This window comes from Lissotriton helveticus, chromosome 11 (genome assembly GCF_964261635.1).
Source record: "Lissotriton helveticus chromosome 11, aLisHel1.1, whole genome shotgun sequence".
Taxonomy (NCBI): domain Eukaryota; kingdom Metazoa; phylum Chordata; class Amphibia; order Caudata; family Salamandridae; genus Lissotriton; species Lissotriton helveticus.
In genome coordinates, this window is record NC_136072.1 from 588312920 (window position 1) to 588335291 (window position 22372).

General features: G+C 44.9%; 1 protein-coding gene across 1 annotated transcript in view; it reads left to right on the top strand.

Annotated features, from left to right (window-relative positions):
• BMP1 (bone morphogenetic protein 1) overlaps positions 1-22372 on the top strand; it is a 569977-nt gene that overhangs the window by 385537 nt on the left and 162068 nt on the right. The window contains exon 9 of the mRNA XM_078666375.1: positions 17271-17373. Coding sequence (XP_078522501.1) covers positions 17271-17373 — 103 coding nt within the window. The remainder of the gene's footprint in view (positions 1-17270; positions 17374-22372) is intronic.

Sequence of the window (22372 nt, forward strand, 5' to 3'; positions counted from 1 at the left end):
TTTCTAGATCTAACCCTGTTCTGTGGGGAAGACCTTGCTTGTCTGGAAAACATGTACTGTTAAGAAAAGACATATCTGTTGAGGATGACGTTAACGTGGACCATGCTCCACACGAACCATTATGTGAAAAAGGATAAGGAAAAAGTGGCAGGACTCCCTTCGGGGTCTGGAAAGGGGGGAGTCGACCACACACCCAACAATTAGTGGCATTGCTGGTCTGGTGTGAGTAATGTAACATGCGGATAAATGAGTTGTTTCGCATAGCGAGGCGGTAAGAGAGTTCATGAGGAGGTAGGTCACTAAACATGTGCTCTACTGTAGCATTAGCAGACTTATTTACGTGAAGAACTGGGAAATACAGGAAAAATGCATAACTGGTGCAGGAAATCATAATGCTGAGAAATAAAATGAAACTTAGAAAAACGATACATCGAATTGAGTTTTGACTGACTCTCTCACTATGGGGGTCTATTTTATACATGTCAGAAACAGTCTAACCGTTTCACCTAGGGGAGGACTTAGACAATCAAACTGACTGACTTATTTTACTAGACCGGAGTTTGAGTTTATACTCCTGTTGCGGAGTTTTCTCTAACAGGGGAGGGGTTGTAGCAATGTCTTTTGCGGGACAGTCCTTGAGAACAATATTTTGGCAATCCTTCAAATCCTGGGAAATGTTCTTTAAGACGGGTTTCAATCCATTAAATTGTTTTATATGAGAAAGGTGCACCCAGCCTTTGCGTCCTTCCAACTTCACGGCTGTACGGGTGGTGAGGAGGACCTGTCGGGGCTCTTTCCAACGAGGCTCCAGCGGACTTGTTCTGTCAAAATTGCGGACCATCACCATGGATCCTGGAACGATTTCATGCGGTGCCACCTCGGTATTGTCTGGAAATGCAGCGGCAACCTGTGAACGACATGAGTTGAGGGCAGACATCAAGGAAGCTAGGTAATCTGTCAACATATTACTTGAAACATCGGTAATACTTCGGGGTCTAGGAGTACCCCACATGTTAGGGGGGCGGCCGAAAACGACCTCGTACGGGGACAGACCTGATCTGGAATGTGCGACCATGCGCATATAAAATAAAGCGACTGGCAGAGCTACTAGCCAGTCCACACCTTTTTCTTTGCATACTTTGGCGATTTGGATTTTCAGAGTCTGATTATGTCTCTCTACGAGACCGGCTGCTTCAGGATGGCGTACACAATGAAACTTCCACTGGTACCCTAACAGAAGGGAAACATGCTTCATGAGTTCGGATGAGAATGGCTGGCCGTTGTCAGAATATACGACTCTAGGGAGTCCATAACGAGGGAAGAACTCACGAACCAACTGCTTGGCAGTGGTCGCGGCTGTGTAATCTGGGACTGGATATGCTTCTGTCCACCTGGACAAAGCGCATACAACTACAAGGACATACTTGAAACCTCGACATCGCTCCATCTGAATATAATCCATCTGGAGGACTTCAAAAGGGTGGTCAGGGGGCTGGAATCCACCTTGTTCCACCGGGACACTTTTACCTGGATTAAACTGACAACATATCATACAGGTACGGACTTTCTGCTTGGCTGCAGCTCGTAAATGCTTGTTAAACCAAATGTTCTGGATACTATCTAACATAGCTTTTTCTCCTAAATGTGCTGGACTATGTGCGGTATTAATAATGACTTGAACCATAGAGTCGGGGAGAAACCATGTGGCTCTACCCTTCGTTAACCATCCTTGATCTGTCTGGACCCCTCCTTGTTCGGACCATTTCTTGATTTCCTCAGGAGTAGCATGTAACTGTATGTCTATGACATCTTGTGTAGGGTCCTTAACTGTCATGCATGTAATCGGATCTGGAGTATGTGTCTGTATCGGATTAACTGAAATGTCTGGAGTCTGTGCTGTAAGCTTGGCTGTGCGATCTGCTAGATCATTACCTTGGGAAATAATGTCAGTAACTTTCGTATGTGCTTTACACTTCATGATAGCAATAGATGTCGGTAAATGTATGGCATCTAACAGAGCTTGAATAAGGAGACCATGCTGAATCTTGGTTCCATGAGAAGTCATGAAACCTCTCTCCTGCCAGAGCACTCCGAAGTCGTGTACAACTCCAAATGCGTAGCGTGAATCTGTGTAAACATTAACTTTCAAGTTCTTGGTGTGTATGCAGGCTTGGGTCAGAGCAACTAGCTCTGCTGCTTGAGCAGACAGGGTGTCAATACGGTGTGTCTCAATAACTTCAGTGTCAGTAGTCACTGCATACGCGGCGACTAGTTCTCCTGTACTTGTTCTCATACATGAACCATCCACATAAAGTGTCAGGTCGGGATCTGGTAACGGAATATCTGTCAGATCTTGTCTTGGCTTAGTCGTAATGTTAACTACTTCCATACAGTCATGTGTGGCTGGATTTGAAGTAACTGAAGGTAACAGTGTAGCAGGATTTAAAACGTTGCAGCGTCTGATTTCTATGTGTGGCTGGAACAGTGTCAATTCATAACCTGTTAAACGTGCAATTGTCAAATGCTGAGTCTGTGTTCGGTTTAAAAGAACTTCCACGGAATGTGGAACTTGTACTGTCAGGGTGTGTCCTAAAACTATGGAATCACTTTGTCTGATAGCTAGTGCTGTGGCTGCAACTGACTTGAGGCACGCAGGCAGAGCCTGGGCTACAGGATCTAATGTGCTCGAAAAATAAGCACAGGGCTTGTATTGTCCTGCTTGATCTTGTGTGAGAACAGATAATGCTGTACCTTCGCGTTCAGTAACGAAAAGTGTAAAAGACTTACTGTAGTTCGGTGTCGCTAGAACTGGAGCTTGGCATAGGGCTTTCTTTAACTCATTGAAACTAAGTGTATGTTCAGATGTCCAAGGGAGGACAGTCGATACGGCTGCCTCCTGTGTCGTTAACTGTATCAGTGGCTTGGCTAGAAATGCATACTGAGGAATCCATTGTCTGCAGTAAGAAGTAAGGCCAATAAAAGCACGTACCTCCTTCTGGGTCTTGGGCTGAGGAAGACTCGCTATTAACTGGATACGGTCTGGTGTCAACTGCCTACCCCTCTTGGACAGTAAGTGTCCTAAGTATACCACTTGCTGGACACAGAATTGAAGCTTAGAAGGGGACACCTTGTGCCCCATCTCGGCTAGGAAATACAAGACTGTAAGGGATGCTCGCTCGCAAGCACGTTCAGAACGAGCTGTGATCAGGAGATCATCGACATACTGGAGCAGGGCAGTGTCAGTTGGCATGTGAATGTTGTCTAGTTGTCTCTTAAGTGCTTGACTGTAAATACTAGGACTTTCTGTGAAACCTTGAGGAGCTCGTGTAAACATATAGCTCCTCCCATTTAAACAAAATCCGAAAAGGAACTGGCTGTCTGGATGAATAGGAACGCTGAAAAACGCGTTCTTGAGGTCAATTACAGTAAAGAACGTGGCTTCGGAATCAATGGCTGTCAATAGGGAAGAGATATCTGGGACAACTGGGTACTGAGGAATAATACATTTATTAAGTTCTCGTAGGTCGATCACTAATCGATATACTGGGGGTGCATTAGGATCAGTACGTTTCATAACTGGAATGATCGGAGAATTGCATACATTGGAGTCAGTTTCTACAACCACTCCTTGAGCCATGAGCTCGTCAATAATTTTGGATAAGGCTGCTACAGCCTCAGGTGGCAATCTGTACTGCCTGATTCGTGGTAACACTACACCTGGCTTGAGAGTCACACGATAGGGTGTGATTTGCATATAACCAACATCAGTTGGACCTTGTGCCCATAGATGCTGCGGGACATTAGACAGTCTTGAATCAAAATCTCGTAATACATAGTGACCCTTAAAGTCACGTAGGAACAATCGTATTCCCTCTGGGGAACAGCATATAACTGCACCTAACTCTTTCAGTGTTTTAATGCCTAATAGATTTTCTGGACATGACTTAGTAAGTAACAGATCAGTAGTACGGGACAATGGGCCTACTTCTAGAGTAACTGGCTTTGAAATCTCATTTACGATGGGTTTTCCTGAAAATCCAAGGGAAACATTTCTTGAGCCTGAGAGCGGAGCCCCTGGAACTTCGGCGTGACTAATGGTGGTCCTACTTGCCCCTGTATCAATCAAAAACTTTCTGTCTTTCCCTAATACTTGACTATGAACATAGGGACCTTCTTGATCTACAGGTATCTCGATGAGAGGCAAGCCTACCTCCCTCTCTAGGCTGTTTCATGAATACTGCTGGTACTCTGGATACTCAGACTGTGCATACTGGTACATCTGCGATGTAACGTGCTGTGTTGCAGCGATGGGCTGCGGTGCTGTAACTGTCTGTGGTGCATTCTGTGGCTGGGGAATCTGTGAAACTTGTTCTTGTCTAGGCGGACGTGGTCTTTCTTTAGTCTTACCAGTAGCTATGTTGTGTTTCAGAACTGCACACTCATTTATAAAATGACCTGGTTGTTTACAATAATTGCAGTTCCCTTTAACGGGAGCTGCAGGATGACTGGCTTGATTTGGACCCCTCTTCTGACTGTCTTGAGGAACAGATTGTGCAACTAGTACTTTCATCTTCGTGTCTTTCATACGTTTTCTTTCATGTTCTTGCTCTTCTCTGATCCTATTTTGGTGGTATTGAAGCATTTGCAACATCTGGGACGGGGTATTAGCTTGCCAGGTACTTTCGACTTTCAAAACTCGATTTTTAATTGATGGACTTGAATTCTCGACTAATTTAGTAACAAAAAGGTGAGGGTATGACTCACTACTTGTCTTGAGGCCACTGTTGATACTAAAACATTTTTCAAATCTAGAATAAAAATCACTAATATCTTCATCTTGCTTCTGTTTACAGGCTGAGATTGCATCCCAGTCTTCTTTTCTAGTTGTCAATAATCTGGGTAAAACTTGTATTAATAATTCCGGTAATTCTTTACATTTATCTCCAAGACCGGTACCTGGTACTCGTGCCTTATCTTCAGCTTCTAGAACTGCCCAATCGATCTTTTTCTCTCCCACCTCCCATTCTTTTTCCTTGAGCTTTTCATACACCCCTGCGGGCAGCAGAACTTTTAACATTTTAATTATATCTGGATACGTGTATTCTCCCATACGGAGCATGTCTTTTAATTCTCTATGGAACCCTGCTGGATCTTTGTCATGACAGGGAATTAATTTCTTCATCTCAAGAAGTTCCATCTTTGTAATTGGAGTGTATACAAACACTCGTTGCATTTCGCCACCCGTTCCTCTAACTGGGTGGACTTCTCGTAACGGATTCTGTCTGTCTATGTAAAATGGTTTACTTTCTGGGGGTGAGACATGAACAAAATGCGGGTTCAGAAACGTTCTATATTTGTGGCGCTGTTCTAGAATGACACTAATTAAATCGGTACCTAGACCTCTCCATCTATACTGGAGTAACTCGTTCAGGATATCGTGTAACGGACCTGGATCAGAATGTTGACCCTCATACAGAGTAATGAGGTGCTGGATCATATACATACCCACCAGTCGTTGCTCGGCTGGGGGCATTTTCAGAAACATTTGTGCCACTATTTCGTCTGGAAAAGTGGTAGAATCAGTAATCCATCGGACTGCTGATCGGGCTATTTCTTGTTCATGCATAGTACTTAACTCACTGTAACCGATTCGTGATTTCAGAATGTGATCGGTAGCTTGAAACACTTGTTCTAGTGAACCTTGTTCTGGTGCTGGATGATGGAAAGTAGACTTGTGTTCTAGGCGTAAATGGCGATCTGGAAATCTAGATTTTCCTACATACGCTATTCTGTCGGGATTCTCGTCTTCTACCTCTTCAGTATCAGAGTTACTTTCTTTCTCGCTTACTTGTGCTGCTTTACGCTGTTCGTGTAACTTTATTATTTCTCTACGGATTTTCTTGTACATACTCTCCATAGCACCGACGGTCTTGTGCTTACCCTCGGCTATATTATCACTCCACCTTGTCAGGGTTCTCATTTCAGCTTGATCTTTAGACGGGTAATCTTGTTCTCTTATTAGACAATTGATCAGAAACTTTAATATCATGAGCTGGATCTCGGCTTTCCTTTGAGACATGGCCTCGCCAATACTTTCTGGATCATCCCCTGTACGGATGAAACGATATATTCTGTCTAGATCTTCTTTCATATTCGGTAAGGTGACTAGATACTCGGCCACCTTTCTTACGCGGAATGAATATAAAACCATATTATCCTCGCCTGGGACTGGATCATAGCAGCATTCGGCAAGGGATTTTCTTATTTCTGCTACAGACTGATGTCTGGGCGTACGCTGTGACGCTTGTGCATGTAATTCGGCTGTCGTTAAACGATTACGTGGCGGCGGGGTTTGAGGAGGACCTCCTCCTGCGGCCCCTAAACTAGAGTCGTCTACTGAGGCTCTTCGTCCTGGCAGAGTTGGAAATGGAAATGTAGGCTGGACTTGTATGGCGGGCTGGACCGGGGGTACCGTAACAGGTACTCCGGTGTCTGGAGGAGCGGGAAGTGCCTGATTTACAGGGACGGGCGGAGCGCGAACAGGATTTGCATATTCTGGGACTGTGTCGTCCAAATAGGATGAAATAAAAATATCAGCTGCGGTCTGTTTGTGACGTAGCTTGGTCGGAACTAATGGTGGCGGGAAATTACTGGATGCCTCTGGGGTCGCTTTTGGCAAGCCCTCGGCAAGAAGAGGATACATACCCCTAATAAGGGCATGCCTCTGTCTGTCTGACTGTTCGGCTTTGACTTGTTCACCTATCTCGATTAATTCTTTTTCTTGTGCTCGTTCTAAGGATTCTCTACTTAATTCTGACTTTCTGATTTCTTTTTCGGTTCTTTTATGGGCTTCTTTACGCCATAACTCGATGGCATCTTTCTGTGACTGTCTGGCTTTCTTTTTCCATAATGCTTCTTCTACTCGCATGATGCACTCGGCATCCCATGTACCCGATACGGGCCATCTATACTTTTCTTCTAACTGTTTGGTATACTCTACCCATAAATCTAGATATAATATGGCGCTTATGCCATGCTTCTGATACATAAAATGACCTGGACTGTCCCTAGGCGGAACAGGAACTGCTTCTTCTAACAAACCCTTTCTAGTTTTTAGCTGACGTAATCTCGAAAAGAGAGACATTGTAAACTTGAATCGGAACACAATACAATACACGAGGAACAATAACAATTGGGAGAACAATTCAGGCATACCACGACATTGGAAATACATTGAACAACATCATAACATAACAGTTCGGACAGAATATTACCTGGAATACTGGGAACAGAAACACAAGAATTTCTCGAGAACGGAATAGACTAGAGTTACTGGATGCACTGCTGAAACAGTACGGAACATACCGGTCCCATAAAGGGACGCATCAAGACCCGTATCCACCTTAGGTGAACACTTCGTTCGTGGGCCTGGGTACCACCAACCCACGGACCAGAGTCAATTTAGATTGACCCTGTCTAGATACTACCCCAGTAATGGTACTCACCGGGCAGCAAGAACGGAAAGCCTCGGATCGGACTGGACTGCTATGACGACGGACGACGAACTTCGGACTTCAGTTACGGGTGGACCTCTGGATACCTCGGACCTTGGACTCTTGGCTTGGGCTCTGGTCGGGACTCGCCGCGTTCCTCCACCGTCTCGTTTGGATGCTGGACCGCCTCCTCCGTCTCCTCCGTGGGCCTGAGGGATACTTGAGCAGAAATATCTGCCACTGCGCAGAAGAGTTCCGTCACGACTGCAGAGGGTCAGGGGGTCGGCGTGGCTTCACCGACGCGTGGGGAAAGGGCAAGTCCCTGTTCGGGCGCCATTATGTGGTAAATAAATAAATAATACCCTATTTTTTGAATGTATAAATGAATAACAGATAGCTCAATAAAATAAGAGTCAAGATTCGAGGTAGTAGGAGTTTGCAGGTTTATTACAGCATAAAGGACAGGAACAGGACAACCTGCATAGTAATAGGATGACAGGGCCCAGCAGCGCTGCTGAAATCAGGATCGGGGCAAGGGGAACGGATGACTTTTTTAATAACAGTGCATGAGCATATATACATAACGCAAACACATAGCATTACATTGCAGTAGGCGTAACAGTGGGTGGAGCAGAAGGCGTGACGCGTAGCAGTCGCGAAAGATAAGGGGGAAAAGAGGTGTAACAGGGCGTATACATAGACATGTGATGTAAACGTAACAGAATATGTCATGAATGGGGCGGAAACCATGGAGGGGGCTACCTGAGGAGCCGGGACCTCTAACCTGATGGTGCGCGCAAACTTGCAATGACGTATCACTGGGAGAAGCTGGGGGCTATGAACTCTGTGCTAGGAGCAGAGACTGAAGTCTGGAGAGTCAGGGCGACATGTACCTAAACAGTATCTAGTATCTGATGTTTAGAGAACATGTTGATATAAACTAGAAGTCAGGAGGGGAAAGGCTAACTTGATTCTAAGACTGGACCATGCATTATTCTACATGTAGTGCGTGATGAAGAATACTAAATGACCATTAATACAGTATTTCTCTTACATGGAGACGAAAAGGCTAGACAATGACGGAAACTATTGATGCAGTTCAGTAGCTTAGGAATGCAGAGAAGGAGGACTGAACTGATAACAGGAACTATAACATACTTTTGGCAGACTCAGAGGCAGAGCCAGGCTGGACCGGGCACTGTGAGGCAGGAAGTAAGTGAAGGGTCGAGGATACAGGTGGGGGCTGTATCGCTCCTCAGCGAGGCTTTAGGAAACAGGAGCTGAATCTGGTGTCCAGGCCCTCTTTGAGGCCTAGAGACGGGGACTTTACAATGAAATAACGTGCACACTGGGAAACGTGGCAACGTAGCTTTACATAGGCCTGATATTCGTAGTATTCACGAGGACTGGAAACTGGCATACTAGAGGTGGACACAACTATAATTGCGTCATTAATCAAACATAGGGAATACATATGCATATTTAATCATGCACACATAACATATGATGGAGGAGGCGTAGGGACACAGAACATGGCAAAATTTACTTTTCCACAAAGTCATTGGTTGTGATTCAATTTTTGAAAGGGCTGTAACACCTTTTGGCATACCCCAATAGACCCTAAATTTGATTCTGATATACCAGAAACGTACTTCATTCGAGACACTTCGCAGCTGTCCTTTTTGACTCCTTACGATCAAGACTGTGGTCCTCATAACCATCACTTTGGCACAGAGTGTGAGGGAGCTTAATTCTCTTTGTGTTACTCCTCCTAACACTTTCTTCTTCCCTGACAAACTGGTTCTACGGACACGGGCATCCTTTCTCCCGCAAGTTGTAACACCTTTTGACATTGGTCAAACCATCACTCTGCCGGTGGTCTATGCTCCGCCTCACTCATGTAAGGGGGAGGTGTGACTTCATTGTTTAGACCCCAACCGAGCGTTGAGCTTCTGCATATTTTGTACCAAAGAACATTGGGTGGACAATCCGCTTTTTGTGAGGTTCACTTGAGCAAAAAAGCCAGGTAGTGCCGAAGAGACCTATTTTCTTCTGTATCGTGCTCTGCATTAAAATATTTGATATATTGCCAAAAAAGGAGCCTCCGGAAGGACTGCATACTTGTTCTTCTAGCTCTAAAGCAGCTACCACTTCATTGACATACAAATTCCCTGTCCTAGACATTTGCCAGGTGGCTACGTGGGCATCCCTCCATATGCTCACTCAGCAATATTGCCTGGACAGTCTGGTTCGCCAGGGGCGGTAGAGCATTTTGCTTGCTCGGTCCTGCAGGACTTCTGGATTGAGTCCATCCACAGACCCGCCTCTGAATGAGTATTGATTTGATATCTATTCAAAAGGTGAGGAATCTGCGACTAGAAGTCTGTATCAGAAGTGACCTCCCAGTTTTGTGGTTAGCCTTTACCAATTAATAAGATCCCAAGTCTAAGAATCTGCACACTGTCTACCAATTTGCTTTTGTGGCTCTGCATCTGGGGGCACAGACAGTCTTAAACACAACTGACTCCTGGGCATGGGAGTGCCACCTATAGAGGTCATGCACGCCACATCGGAATGGCGTCAGTGCGGAGCTGCAAGGTGCCACCTTCTGACACACAGAAGAACTGCTGAAAAATGTTCAAAAGGTGAGGAATATGCCAGCAAGAGCATTACCGAAAGTGAGTAACTTGTTCATCTCAAAGTTTGGTGCATCAAAGCCACCCTTATCATACGGTAGTTGGAGCTATGCTCAGCTGATTCTAGGCTGCCCTCCTGCCAACACCAGTTCAATCATAAGCATTGCAAGGTGGACAAAAATAGCCCTGTTAAGTGGTATGTGGATGTTCTGAAAGAGGTACAATAGTTTTGTAAGGACAACCATCATCATAAGGGATATTCTTCCCGCCACTGCTAGTGGGAGCTAGATCCATCTTTTCTCAGAATCAGTAATCGAGATCATGAATTTTCCATAGTTCCCAACCACAACCGTGCGAATGTTCTATTGTACTTTATCCCCAGATATCTTAAATGGATCCATCAGCCACTGTAACTGAACATCTGTGTGCAATCTAGACGTGTTAGCTGTCAGTGGAACCATGACTTATTTAGACTAGCTTATTTGTAGCCCTACCATCTGCCAAATTGTCTGATTGCACATATCACGAGGTTTAAGTTCTGCATAGGATGTTTAACCAGTAGTAGTATGTCTTCTACATATAGGGACAAGAGCATATCACACCTCCCAAGCTGTATCTCACAGCCATAGTGATACTCTCACAATATACGCACCAAAGGCTCCATCACCTAGGCGAACCAGAGGGCGTACAACAGACACCCTTGTCCCGTACACCTTCCTATATTTACCAGTCCAGAGAGTTTATTTACTTTAATACAGGCCAAGAGACATATATATATAGTACTTTAATCCAATGCAGAAAAGCCTCCCAGCTCCCAATGCGCTCTAACACTGTTAACGGAAATGGGCATTCAATAGAATCACATGGTTTTTCCATATCTAAGAAAGTCACCACCACTTCCTTACTTGGGTCTATTTGATGTTTTATAATAAACGGAGTGCGCAAGTTGTCTGCTGTGGATCTCCCCAAGATAAACCCTCCCTAATCTGACCGGACCAGTGCAGGCATCGGTGGCAGCAACCTATTGACCTGTATTTTCAGCAGTATTTTGCTCATTGATCAAGGACAAAGGGTGATGTGATCCACATAGCTTAGGAGGTTTTTCAGGGTTTAGGCGCGTGAATACTATCTCCTCTTGCATGGACTGTGGGGGTATATCCTTCTTGTGTGCTTCCTCATACATGTCTAATAAAACTGAAGGCAGTTTCTATGTATGTTCTTAGTAGAATCCTACCAGGAGGCCATCGCTCTCCATTGTGGTACCGTTACATAACTGTTTAATCACTCCCTGGATTTCTTCAATTGAAATAGGTTGACGGGGGAATTACTGGTCTAGATCTAACCCCGCCAAGGTGGACCTGTCAAGGCATGCGTGTATGTCACTCGACGACTCTGGCATTTGCAAGCCATAGAACCCGGCATACTTCTGCACAAAGGTGTCCAGGATTTTAGCGAAGTCATGTTTTATATGTGTCTCAGCAGTCTGTATCTTAAGCACATTAATGGCTGCCCATTTTGGTTTAATGAATGCAGCTAGTTTATGCCCCGGGCATTCGCCGTTCCCATACTGCCTCACCGCAGCATATTTGCTACTGAAATGTGTCACTCATTCAGCCAGTTCTCTATACTCCTCAAGCTTAGCTTGTAATTGCTCTAAGAGCAACGGATCATAGTGTTGGCACTCCAAAGTGTGAATTTCCCTTTCTAAATGCATCAGCTGCCCACAAATAGATTTGAGGGCACCACTACCCTTTGAGGCTCATATCCCATGAATCAATACCCTCTAGGCTTTCCATGGCATTGCCTCATCTCAGTTGGTTCTCTATTGGTAGGGTAACCTTCCTGATCTCCTCCCTGAATAATTGGTACAGCAGATTAGTTGGGTGCAAACACCAGATGTTTTGGGAATTTCTAATGTTAGCAGCATGGGAGAGTGGTCTGAGAGTGTTCAGGATAGGTGTGTTATCAATTTAGTCCAGCCCACCATGTGCTTAATGCCCAGTCAGAAATCCATACATGAAGATGAGTCGTAGACAAAGGAGTGGAAAGTGTAGTTCATATACAGTCAGTCAGTTAATAACTTTATTTCGGCCGCTCGGGCCATAAAAGTACATTATTACAATCATAAAACCAAAAAAAAAATTAGATAACGACAGACAATACAATCATATTTCTACATTTATTACAGTATAAAAATATTGGCTGGCCATTATCCTAAAATCGGGTAAAATATGACTGTACAATTCATTTAAGATTATTAATTAAAAAGAATTGATGGATGGAGCAAATGTCCTCATTGTATAAGCTTCCATAAATTTGATTAAAAAAGGGCATAATTATGTCTCTCCACACAATCACTTTAGAAAGCCCCTGCGCTTATGCCACATACCATTCATGAAGCGCGAGACAGCAAAAACAATGGGGGGATGTGTATCATGTTTTAATATCCTATAGGCCTGAAGACAGTGCCTGAACCCTAGGTTTCTGCATATTGGGGCTAACCAACGTTTGCGTGGTACAGAATATGCTGGACAGGGGAAAAACATGTGAATTTCAAACTCTACCTTATAATTGCACACCGGACATTCTTCCTTCTTTTCTTTGTCCCATTTACTAGTGAATGTCATAAGTGGAAGTGTCCCCAATCTTAATTGAACATAGTTTCCTAGCCAGAGGAGGATAGATCACATCCAAGTACTCTTCTTTTCTATATTCGGCCTTTATTTGTAGGAACTCTAGTGTCAACGAACCACCGGTGGACCTTTCATGGAGGATTATCAAATTATGGTGCTGTAGAGCCGCACAAGATCTACCCTAGTTATTAGTGGGCACGATAATTCAGGTGTTTTCCAGAGGTCCTGCCTTCCTATCTTATTACTAAAGTCCCTTATGTGGTTGAGCCACAAGATTTTCTTGTTAGTTAAACAATGTAGGACCTCTCTAAGTTCGGCTCTGTAGCAGGACACCTCTGGTGTTGCCCAAAGCCTACGCCAGAATGTAACAGGCCTTAGGGCGATCTCCTCATCAATGGGTAGCAAGCCCAGATCCAAACGGAGGGGGACTAGGGGGGTACTACAAGGGAGGCCCACTATTCGTCTCATGAAATTGTGTTCTATTTTCATGAGGTTAGAGGGCCTGCAGTGTCCCCACAATTCAGCCCCATAAAGGTTAGCCCCCCTGGCCTGAGCTTTATATATTTGAATAACAGGGGCAGCTGGCTTGAAAGTGAAAGTTCAATGCATTTTCAAAATCCCCGCCCCCCCCCCCCCCCCCCCCCCCCCCCCCACTATCTGTGTTAACTTCAGACTTGCCTTGGCCAGTTGGGTATCCCACTCAAGATGTTCCGTTAATGTTATGCCCAAATACTCAAAGGTCCTCACTCTCTCCAAGGGTGTGCCATCTAGGGATGGATTTGGGCGGGTGGTTTTGGAGGGATTGAAGATCATAACTTTGGTCTTAGTTAGATTGATCTCCAAGCCCCTCAATTTACAAAAATCAGCAAAACCATCCAGGGTGGGTTGTATGCCCGTTGCTGTTTTGGACAACAACAAAGTGTCATCCGCGAACATCAACGCAGGCACCCTCCCTGAAACTAGCCTTGATGCATCGCTGTCATTGACACCAATTAGGTGCTCAATGAGCCCATTAGTGTAAAGGCAGAATAGAGTAGGGGCAAGGACACACTCCTGGCGAACCCCTTTTTTGACAGGGAAGCGTGCAGAGAGTTCCCCATGTTTTCCACATCTTACTTGGGCATAAGTCCCCGTATGTAGCCTCACTAGCACATCCAAAAGGTAAGGTGGGATCCCAAGGTCGCACAGTACTTTCCATAGTTTTTCCCTGGGAACGAAGTCGAAGGCAGACTTCAGGTTGACGAAAATGAGATAGAGGCTGCCACCCTCTAAACTCACCATCTTCCAGTAAAGTACTTGAAGTCTAAATATCTGGTCGACGTTTGATGTACTCGACCTGAAGCCTGCCTGATAGGGACTTAGAATCTCCATCTCCTCTATCCCGCCGTGTATTCTTTCCAAGATGACCCGTCCCATAAGTTTCTGGGAAGTATCTATTAGGCTGATCGGCCTGTAGTTTGAGGGTAGGAGAGGGCAACCTTTTTTGTGAATGGGGACTATCTCTGCACCCCACGCAGGTATCCGGGGGATCCATGCCCTTTAAGATGGCATTTATTTATTTATTTTTGTTTTTTGCCGAGTTTTATATAGCGCGAACTAGACCCGAACCGAATCAGGTATCAGAGCGCTTTACATATTTTCCAGTTACGTTACATGAGGACACACTTTCATTTTAGGCAGGGGGAGATTCAGTGATTTGCCCAGAATCACAGGAGGTTTTGGCGTCGTTACCGAGACTCGAACCCAGATTCCGAGGTCGATTTTCGGTTCCGTCCGAAAGAGATCCCCCGGTAGCTTATCTAGGCTAGGTGCTTTATTGGGTTGCAATTTATCAATAGCACATTCTACTTCACCCAAAGTTATCTCCCAAGCACCTTCCAATCGATTCTCATGGCAGGGCTCGGGGAGGCAACAGAAGTACCCACTTGGGTGCGACCATCATATAATGCCCCAAAGTGTGCTTCCCAAACTGCGGATGCTATATTAGATTCTAGGGCGGGTCGCCCTCCCCTTCCCCCAGAACTTACTATTGCCCAAAATATTTTCAAATCTTTATCATTCAGGGCAATCTTAAGGTCTTCCCACTTCTCTGCTTCCCAGTTTTTCTTTTCTGTTTTGGTAGTCGACTTGTACTTTGCCCTACACTGCTTGGTTGCTGACCTATCCTTTGCCATCACTGCATTTAGCAGGTCCAGTTTGGCTTTGCGGCAACTTGCTTTGAACCAGGGGTGCTTGGAATCGTAGTTTGCCCTTGGCTTTCCCACAGGGTAGAATGCATCGAGGAGTTTTGTTATCAGCTGCTCATGGATTTTTAGAGGCCTGTCCTGTGCCCCTATTTGGGAATCCGCTCCTTCTACCTCCCCCATTTCAATTAACAGTGGTAGAGCCTGGTTATAAATATTGGCCAGTTTAGGTTGAGATTTCTGAATATGACACCACCTCAGTCTCCGCCTGTTGTTCGACAGTGTTAGTGCATTTTGCTCCCTATTAGACACTGTTAGAGGGTTAGTCAAGCCCAAACTCCCTGCTTTTAAGGTCATTACTAGTGCATTATGATCGCTGTCTAGCCTCTGGTGGAACTGGAAGTCAAGGACCCTGTCCCAAGTTCTAGTCTCAACTAGGATATAATCAAGGAGCGAGTTCTGACCCTCTCTGTTAAACGTAAACTGGTCTATCTGATTTGGTCCTCCCATTGCATGCCCTCTATGATAATGCCAGGGTAAGGGAATTTAGTTGCAAGACCAGCGGCGACCAGGCTTTAACTGGTGGAGTCTGTGGATCGGGTATCGACCAATACTGGTCCTCCTCAGTGGGCCCATCTAGGGTTGGGTCGATAAGAGGCTCAAACTGGCAATTAAAGAGCCTGCTACTATCAATATAACTGCTGGATCCAAGGCTGGTATAAAGTGTGCCAATTCCTCTATAACACCTGATTCTTGCCCATTCTTTACAGGTCTAGAGTAAACATTGAGTAGGGCTATTTGTGCCTTTGAGGCAAGTATTAAAAGAACACATTGCACGTCATCAGTATTGGATAAAATCTGCTCAGCTTTAACGCCGAGGTGTGTGCCCACCCAAATACTTAGGCCACCCGACGGTCTCCCCCTGCCCTTCGTGGTAGCCAAAATGTTAAAGGAAGCAAACCCTGCTCTCTGGTATTCCTCCCGGGCCCACGTCTCCTGGAACAAGCAGACATCGTGATTGTCTACAAAACTTCCCCAGTCTAGGCAGGGTAATTTGTTCTTCTTTCCGGCCAGGTTCCAGGACAGAATTCTAATATTATCGCCCAATACTCTGGCTGTCTGCTGTACCACGTTACCCCTATCACCCGGGGCCAACAAATCTTCTGGAAGGAGTCCGCAGGGATTGCCATCTACCGTAGCCAATTCTGCAGGGGGGTCCGTCCGGACTACTAGTGATGATACATCCGTGGCTCCCCCTTCCTGTATGATCATAGGTGGAATGCCAGAGTTCTTATACAGCGGGTCGCTCTTCTTCCGAATATCCATGTTATGAGTGATGTAATGTGTGAGGTGAGGTCATAAACAGTACATAAACTGTGCATGGCAGAGGTGCAAGTTACAGTTGTCTCAATAAAATATAACTTTTGAATTCTAGTGGGTTTTTTTTTCAAATGTTAGATTTTATCATATTGCAACATCTAGCTATAATGTCACAAAACTTTCCAAAAATACGTTCTTCCACCTACGCTCCTTTCTGAAAGGTTTTCCCACTGCTATACCATAGTTAAAGAAATAAAAAATAGAGTGATGTGATTGGCTAAGGGAGCCGCTGCTGAGTATGGGTCACCTTTGGTACTGTGGGACCAAGCAATCTCCCATAATTGAAGTTTGTATGGTCCAGCAGTGCCACAGGGTGCCGCTTGGATAGCAGTAGTCCTGAAGTACCGTGAAAAGATTGTATTTTTTTTTTTTTTAAATGAAAACTGTGGGATGACGTTCTTGAGGGGTAGAGCGGGTTGGCCAGCTGCTGGGGGTTGGGTGCAGAGCCTTGCAGGCCAGAGCCATGCAGACAAGAGCCCACCCCACCACCCCGCACAACCTAAGGCCATGCATGGTGGGCTGTTGGGGGGGCCAGGCCCTGTGGCCTAACACTCACAGTGCCCGGCCGGTCATAAGCAGTGTATGGGTATATGGCAGGAGCACAAGTTAGTTAGCTCAGTTAACTATAACTGGTGAATTTTTGTGTTTTTTGGGTAAAAGTGTTTGTATTATTTCAACACCTAACTATGACGGCACTCAAACTTTGCTTTTTTTCAGTTAATATTTATACAGACACACACCTCTCTATTCCTGAGCTACTGTTTCTCCTCTGTTGCACATCATTCTAATGCTCACCTCCCGTTCTGTCCTCTTACCTGCTTTTTCCCTTGATTCACTTCTCCTTCGTTTTCAATCTGCATGTGGCTGTAGTGGACACTTTTGTTATGATATATGCCCCAGTGGGATAATGGTTCCCTCACTTATACATGAATCTCCTTTTTCCAGATTATTCTGAATTTCACCAGCATGGATCTTTACCGCAGCCGCCTCTGCTGGTATGACTACGTGGAGGTGCGCGATGGTTTTTGGAGGAAGGCTCCACCACGAGGTAATGTCCCAATAATTGAGCGTGACTTGCACGAGAGGAAACTTTAACTCAAGTAACAAACAACGCGTAATGAAGGGTAAAGTAATGGGTAACCTTATCTCCTGCTACAAAACACTACACTGTCCATGGCAAAGCTCTTCTTAGTCACCTCACCTGATATCCCAGAACCCAAAGCAAACTTTTCGCACTGAGACATAACTGCCATTCAAGGCACCATGCTTGCTGTACAGCTATTTCAGGGTGAAATCGAAGGGACTTTTGTAATTGGACAAGGAAAATCTCATTGCTGCCTCTAGCAAGATTTAGCTATGAAAGGACCTGTACACAACATCTTCATAGTGTGTAGCTGGTTGACCCTCAGAGTTTTACGAAGTAGTAAAATGCACTAGTAACATGAGTCTGTAAGGTTGAAGCATGGCTGTTGAATCAGTCAAAACAGTGCTTTATTTGCCAGTACCTTCAAAGGTCCTGCATGGCCTAGACTCAGGGGCTCCTCATTATATTTTGCAGGTGGGCCCTTCTTACACCACTGTACCAACGTATCACTATTGCAAACAGCCATTCCTCAACTAGACTGAAATCCTGACCCAAGAGGATTATTAAATGTAACTATTTCTAGAGTGCAGTATACCGATTCTTAAAAGTCTGTGTTGCATTGATAGGTTCCTAATCCTTCTCTAACATGTGTTCATCTGTTCTCTTAATATACCACCCTAAGATGAGCTGGTGTGGATTTCGACAGGGAAGACATTTTACGCTTGCTTTTTGTAGGTGCAGTACCACCATTGGATTTAGAGCCCTAAAGCAACATGGTTCAGCTTGTGATAGCATGAGTGCTAATACTATACCTGGTGTATAACACTCTTGGCTGAATTTGTATTCACTTGGTTACAAACACACTGTTGCTAATGGTAATTTCTGTGCTGTAAATGTACCAGAAAAGACAGAATTGTAAGGTCTTCCGATATTTACCATCTTACTCCCCAACCCCTACATCTCAGATCAGTCTCGGAGTGAATCAATTCAGGTGTCTCTGCTTATACGTCAGAGAGCCAGGAGCCACTGTGCAACTAAACATCCCTTAGCAGAGTGATAATAGGATCATTTCTGTAGACCCCCTAAGAGCAAATTCAGTGAACAGTGGTGAAAGAGTGCTTTGCCCAGGTCCTGCCCCAGTGCATGGTTACCCTAGTTTCAGAAATGTGATGTTATTTATGATGTTGTGCATTCTGGTGCTGGTTTCGGACAGAGAAATGATTTGGTCTTTAACCAGGATTCGTTGGGCCACAAAAATAATATTTTAAAAGGTTTTTGGACAAAATATAGAGTTGTAAATATGGAAAGAAGAAATATCTGAAATAAAATAGCAGGATACATAAATATCCTGATGCAAGAATATTGTTGACAAGAATATCGTTTTTGAGGTAAGTAATATTGTTTTAAATAATATCAATTTATTTAATATTGTTTTCAGTAGTATAGTGGTTAGACATTGTTTTTATAGTTATTTTAATGTGTTTTAGTTGACAAATACATTTTGTGTTACTATTGTTTATATAAATGTTAATAATTTTTTTAAACAGCGTGTAATTTTAAGTGATTTAGAATAAAAAAAAAAAATCTTTTTATTAACAAAAGCTCGAGAAATCACATTACGCAGTGGAAATGTCATGAGTACATTAAGTTCCATATGCAGAGAATCATAAGCAATACTTTCTCGGGCGGAGCAAGCTCCCATGTCATCCATTTTCATAAAACTATTTGCCCCCCAACATCCCTCTGTATCTTCTCCAGGGCGCCCACACCTTTTCCACTGGCGTAACGAAAAGTGAGGGGGCCTCCCTGCACGGTACTTAGGGGGGTGCCCTCCGGGCTCAATCAGGAGCTCTCCCGGCCAGAGTTCAGTGCCAAGGGGGCCCCTTGGAGCTAGGGCCCCCCCGCACTGCGCGGGCTGCGGGCGCTTGTTTTACGCCCCTGACCTTTTCCCATTTCCGAGCGGACCCCCTAGTCTTGTACACTGTTTCCTCCGCATTTTGACCACAATCAAGATCACGTTTCGATTCCTCAATCAGAGGGGTTGCCGACACCCCCCAATTTTTGGAGATGTTGCGCTTTGCCACCCTTGCTGACAGTGCTAGCCATATACTCGCATACCTGGGCTATTCTACCTCCCCCCTGATCATTAAGAGAAGCCATTTAGGTTCAAGGGGGACATGCGCATCCACCACCTCCAACAAAACTTCCGTGACCCTCTGCCAGAATATGGAAATTTCGGGACACTCCCACATGATCTGTATGACGGTTCCCTCCTCTCCACACCCCCTGATGCACCTCGCCGATGGGGCACCCCCTTTTATTTTATTTTTCATAGTAATATATAGTGGGTTGTTGGGTTTGTATGGGGGACAGGGTGGGAAGTTAATTAGTTAATAATTAATTATGATATTCGTAGCATGCGTTGACACATGCTATGCACGCTCCTGCCATCTAGTGTTGGGCTTGGGCTCTACAGTTTGTTTTTCTTTAGGAAGTCTTTTATGGTTGACTTAGTGCATCATATTTCCTACTTCTTGAGGCATTGTTGCATGTAAGATTATAGTTTTCTACCATCAGACTCGGATGGACTCCGTCGAAGCTTTGAAGGTTTCAACGCCCAGTGTCCTACAGACGCTTAATGGCTACAGTGAAGATGGACACACAGCTCCTGCGGCAGTTGGGATCATGTAGAACACACTCAGTTAGAACTGACTTCAAATTTTTTTGTCCTCCACACCCATGGAGAATGGTCATTTCCAGGTAATGGAGGCTAAAATGGGCAGCTTATTTAGAAAGTGCCCTTGGTGCTGGGCAAAATACGCATACGCCTACTGCGACACCCACAATGTCTGCACGCTGTGTCTGTCGCCGGAGCACAAGGGGTAGGACTTCGCCACGTGTAACTTGTTCAAAAACAAGGAAACAAGCGGAAGCAGACGTAATCGGAGACTAGCTCACACCATGGATAGGAGGGCGGAGGCAGAGTTCTCTCAAGAAGAAGCGAGGATGAGTTGCACGTCAATATCACACCTGTTATGGGGTACTTCATCACCAGCCTGCTCTACGTCTCCTCCGAAGGGTCCAATGAGGGAGAAGAGTCAGCCGTGCAGGTTGAGGAACCTATTCATCAAACTGGGTACCTGCTTCATGACCCAGAATGAAGATGACGCCAAGGGCCGTGAGTACAATTGACCCACCCCGATTGAAGAAAATCTTACATATCCCTTCCCTTCCACGGTGCACCACAGCCCTTGGGCTCTGGTCGACATCAAGAGCGTGCCATGGAGCCGAGCCAGGATGACAAGGTTCTCAATCATAGTCAGGTGACCAGGCATACAAAAAACAAGGGAATCTACACCAGGCCTACATTGGTGCTGAAACAACCATCAATGTCGAGCAATGCATCAGTGCCGATGAAACAATGCACTCGGCTTCAACGTTGAAGAAGCACTCTGATCAAAAAAAACTCTTGCCGTCAAACCTTCTGCAATGCAAACAGTCATCAGCTCTGACAAAACAAAAGGAATAGGGTCACTCGTTGACACTGAAGAAATTCCTTGCTCCAACCACAACAAAGACAAAAGTGTGTTCCTCAGTCACAACAACAGTGCCAGAGAAGCAGGCAATGGGATGACAAAAACAAGTCTTACCAGAGGAAGAAGGCAATGTTTTTTAAGGCCTATGCAAGTTCATGCAGGAAAAGCACCATAAGCAGTCATCCAAAAGACAGGGTCAACAATTGAATGTGCTACAGCCACTACCTAAGGGAGTGGCCACTGAACATAGGGCACAAGCCTTAATCCTTTACATCAACATCTATCCCCACACTCCAGATCACCCTCACCTACTCAGGAAGAGGAAAGAGGGGATTGCCCTGAGCTTGAGGACTATTACTCATACTCCCAGAGAGATACCCACCTCAGCCCAGACCCAGGGGATGATTATGACTTGGACCTTCTGGACACCGAAACACCACAGCACAAGACATTAATTCATAAGTAATGCTCCATAGAAATCCATGTATCAAATAAAGGGAACCCAGTCGCTTTTTATTTCTACTGCTTCTTTTATTTGGGGCAGATACCACCCAACTTTTTAAAATTCGTGGGTGTTGTGATTTATCTATTTATAACCACATTTACAAGTTACTTCACTTGGATCAACCAGTGTAATAGTCCGAGGTTTTTTTTGTCAAACACCAGAGGCTAGTGTTTACATACAATTTTTACAATAAACGTTCAAACAAACAATGAGACGACAAGGCTTTGCATATCTGGGTTCAAACCAGATCTGCAAAAGCACATTTTAAACATTCCTTTTGATGATGAACATCTTTTTGACCCAGAGGTTGACATGCAACAAGAAAAGTAAAAAAAAAAGTATATAGAAACAACCAAGTCAATGGGAGCCTTGCAGTCCACAATGCAAAGGCAACAACCCTTTCAACCCTACCAAGGGAGAGGGACCTTAAAGAGTACTACACCAGAGACCCCAAGCTACCAACACCAATAGCAGCAATACCACCAGCAATCAGGGAAGGCGATTACCGAGGTGGCTACAGTTCACAGGGTAGAGGAACGCCCACAAAGGGAGCCTCTACCACCAAACAGTAACTCCCCACCCATCCCCCCCGACCACACATCATCTGTCAGGAGAAGGCTACAACACTTCCATCAGTTCTACACACATTATTTCAGGGAAATACACCACCTGATGCCTAAAGCCAAAGCAGGAGGAGTACTGCTTTACAGGCTATGCATAGCATGTGTATCAGCAACCAATACATACCTCGACTAGGAATATGTTACTTACCCTGTAAGCATCTATTTGTAGTGTGCAGTGCTGCAGATTCACATGCCATCCCTCCTCCCTTGCAGGTATTAGATGTGGCACATATACACAGTAAATTGAAGCATGTTCAAAAGCAACCACTAATTTGCCAGATTATCCTCACTTAACATAT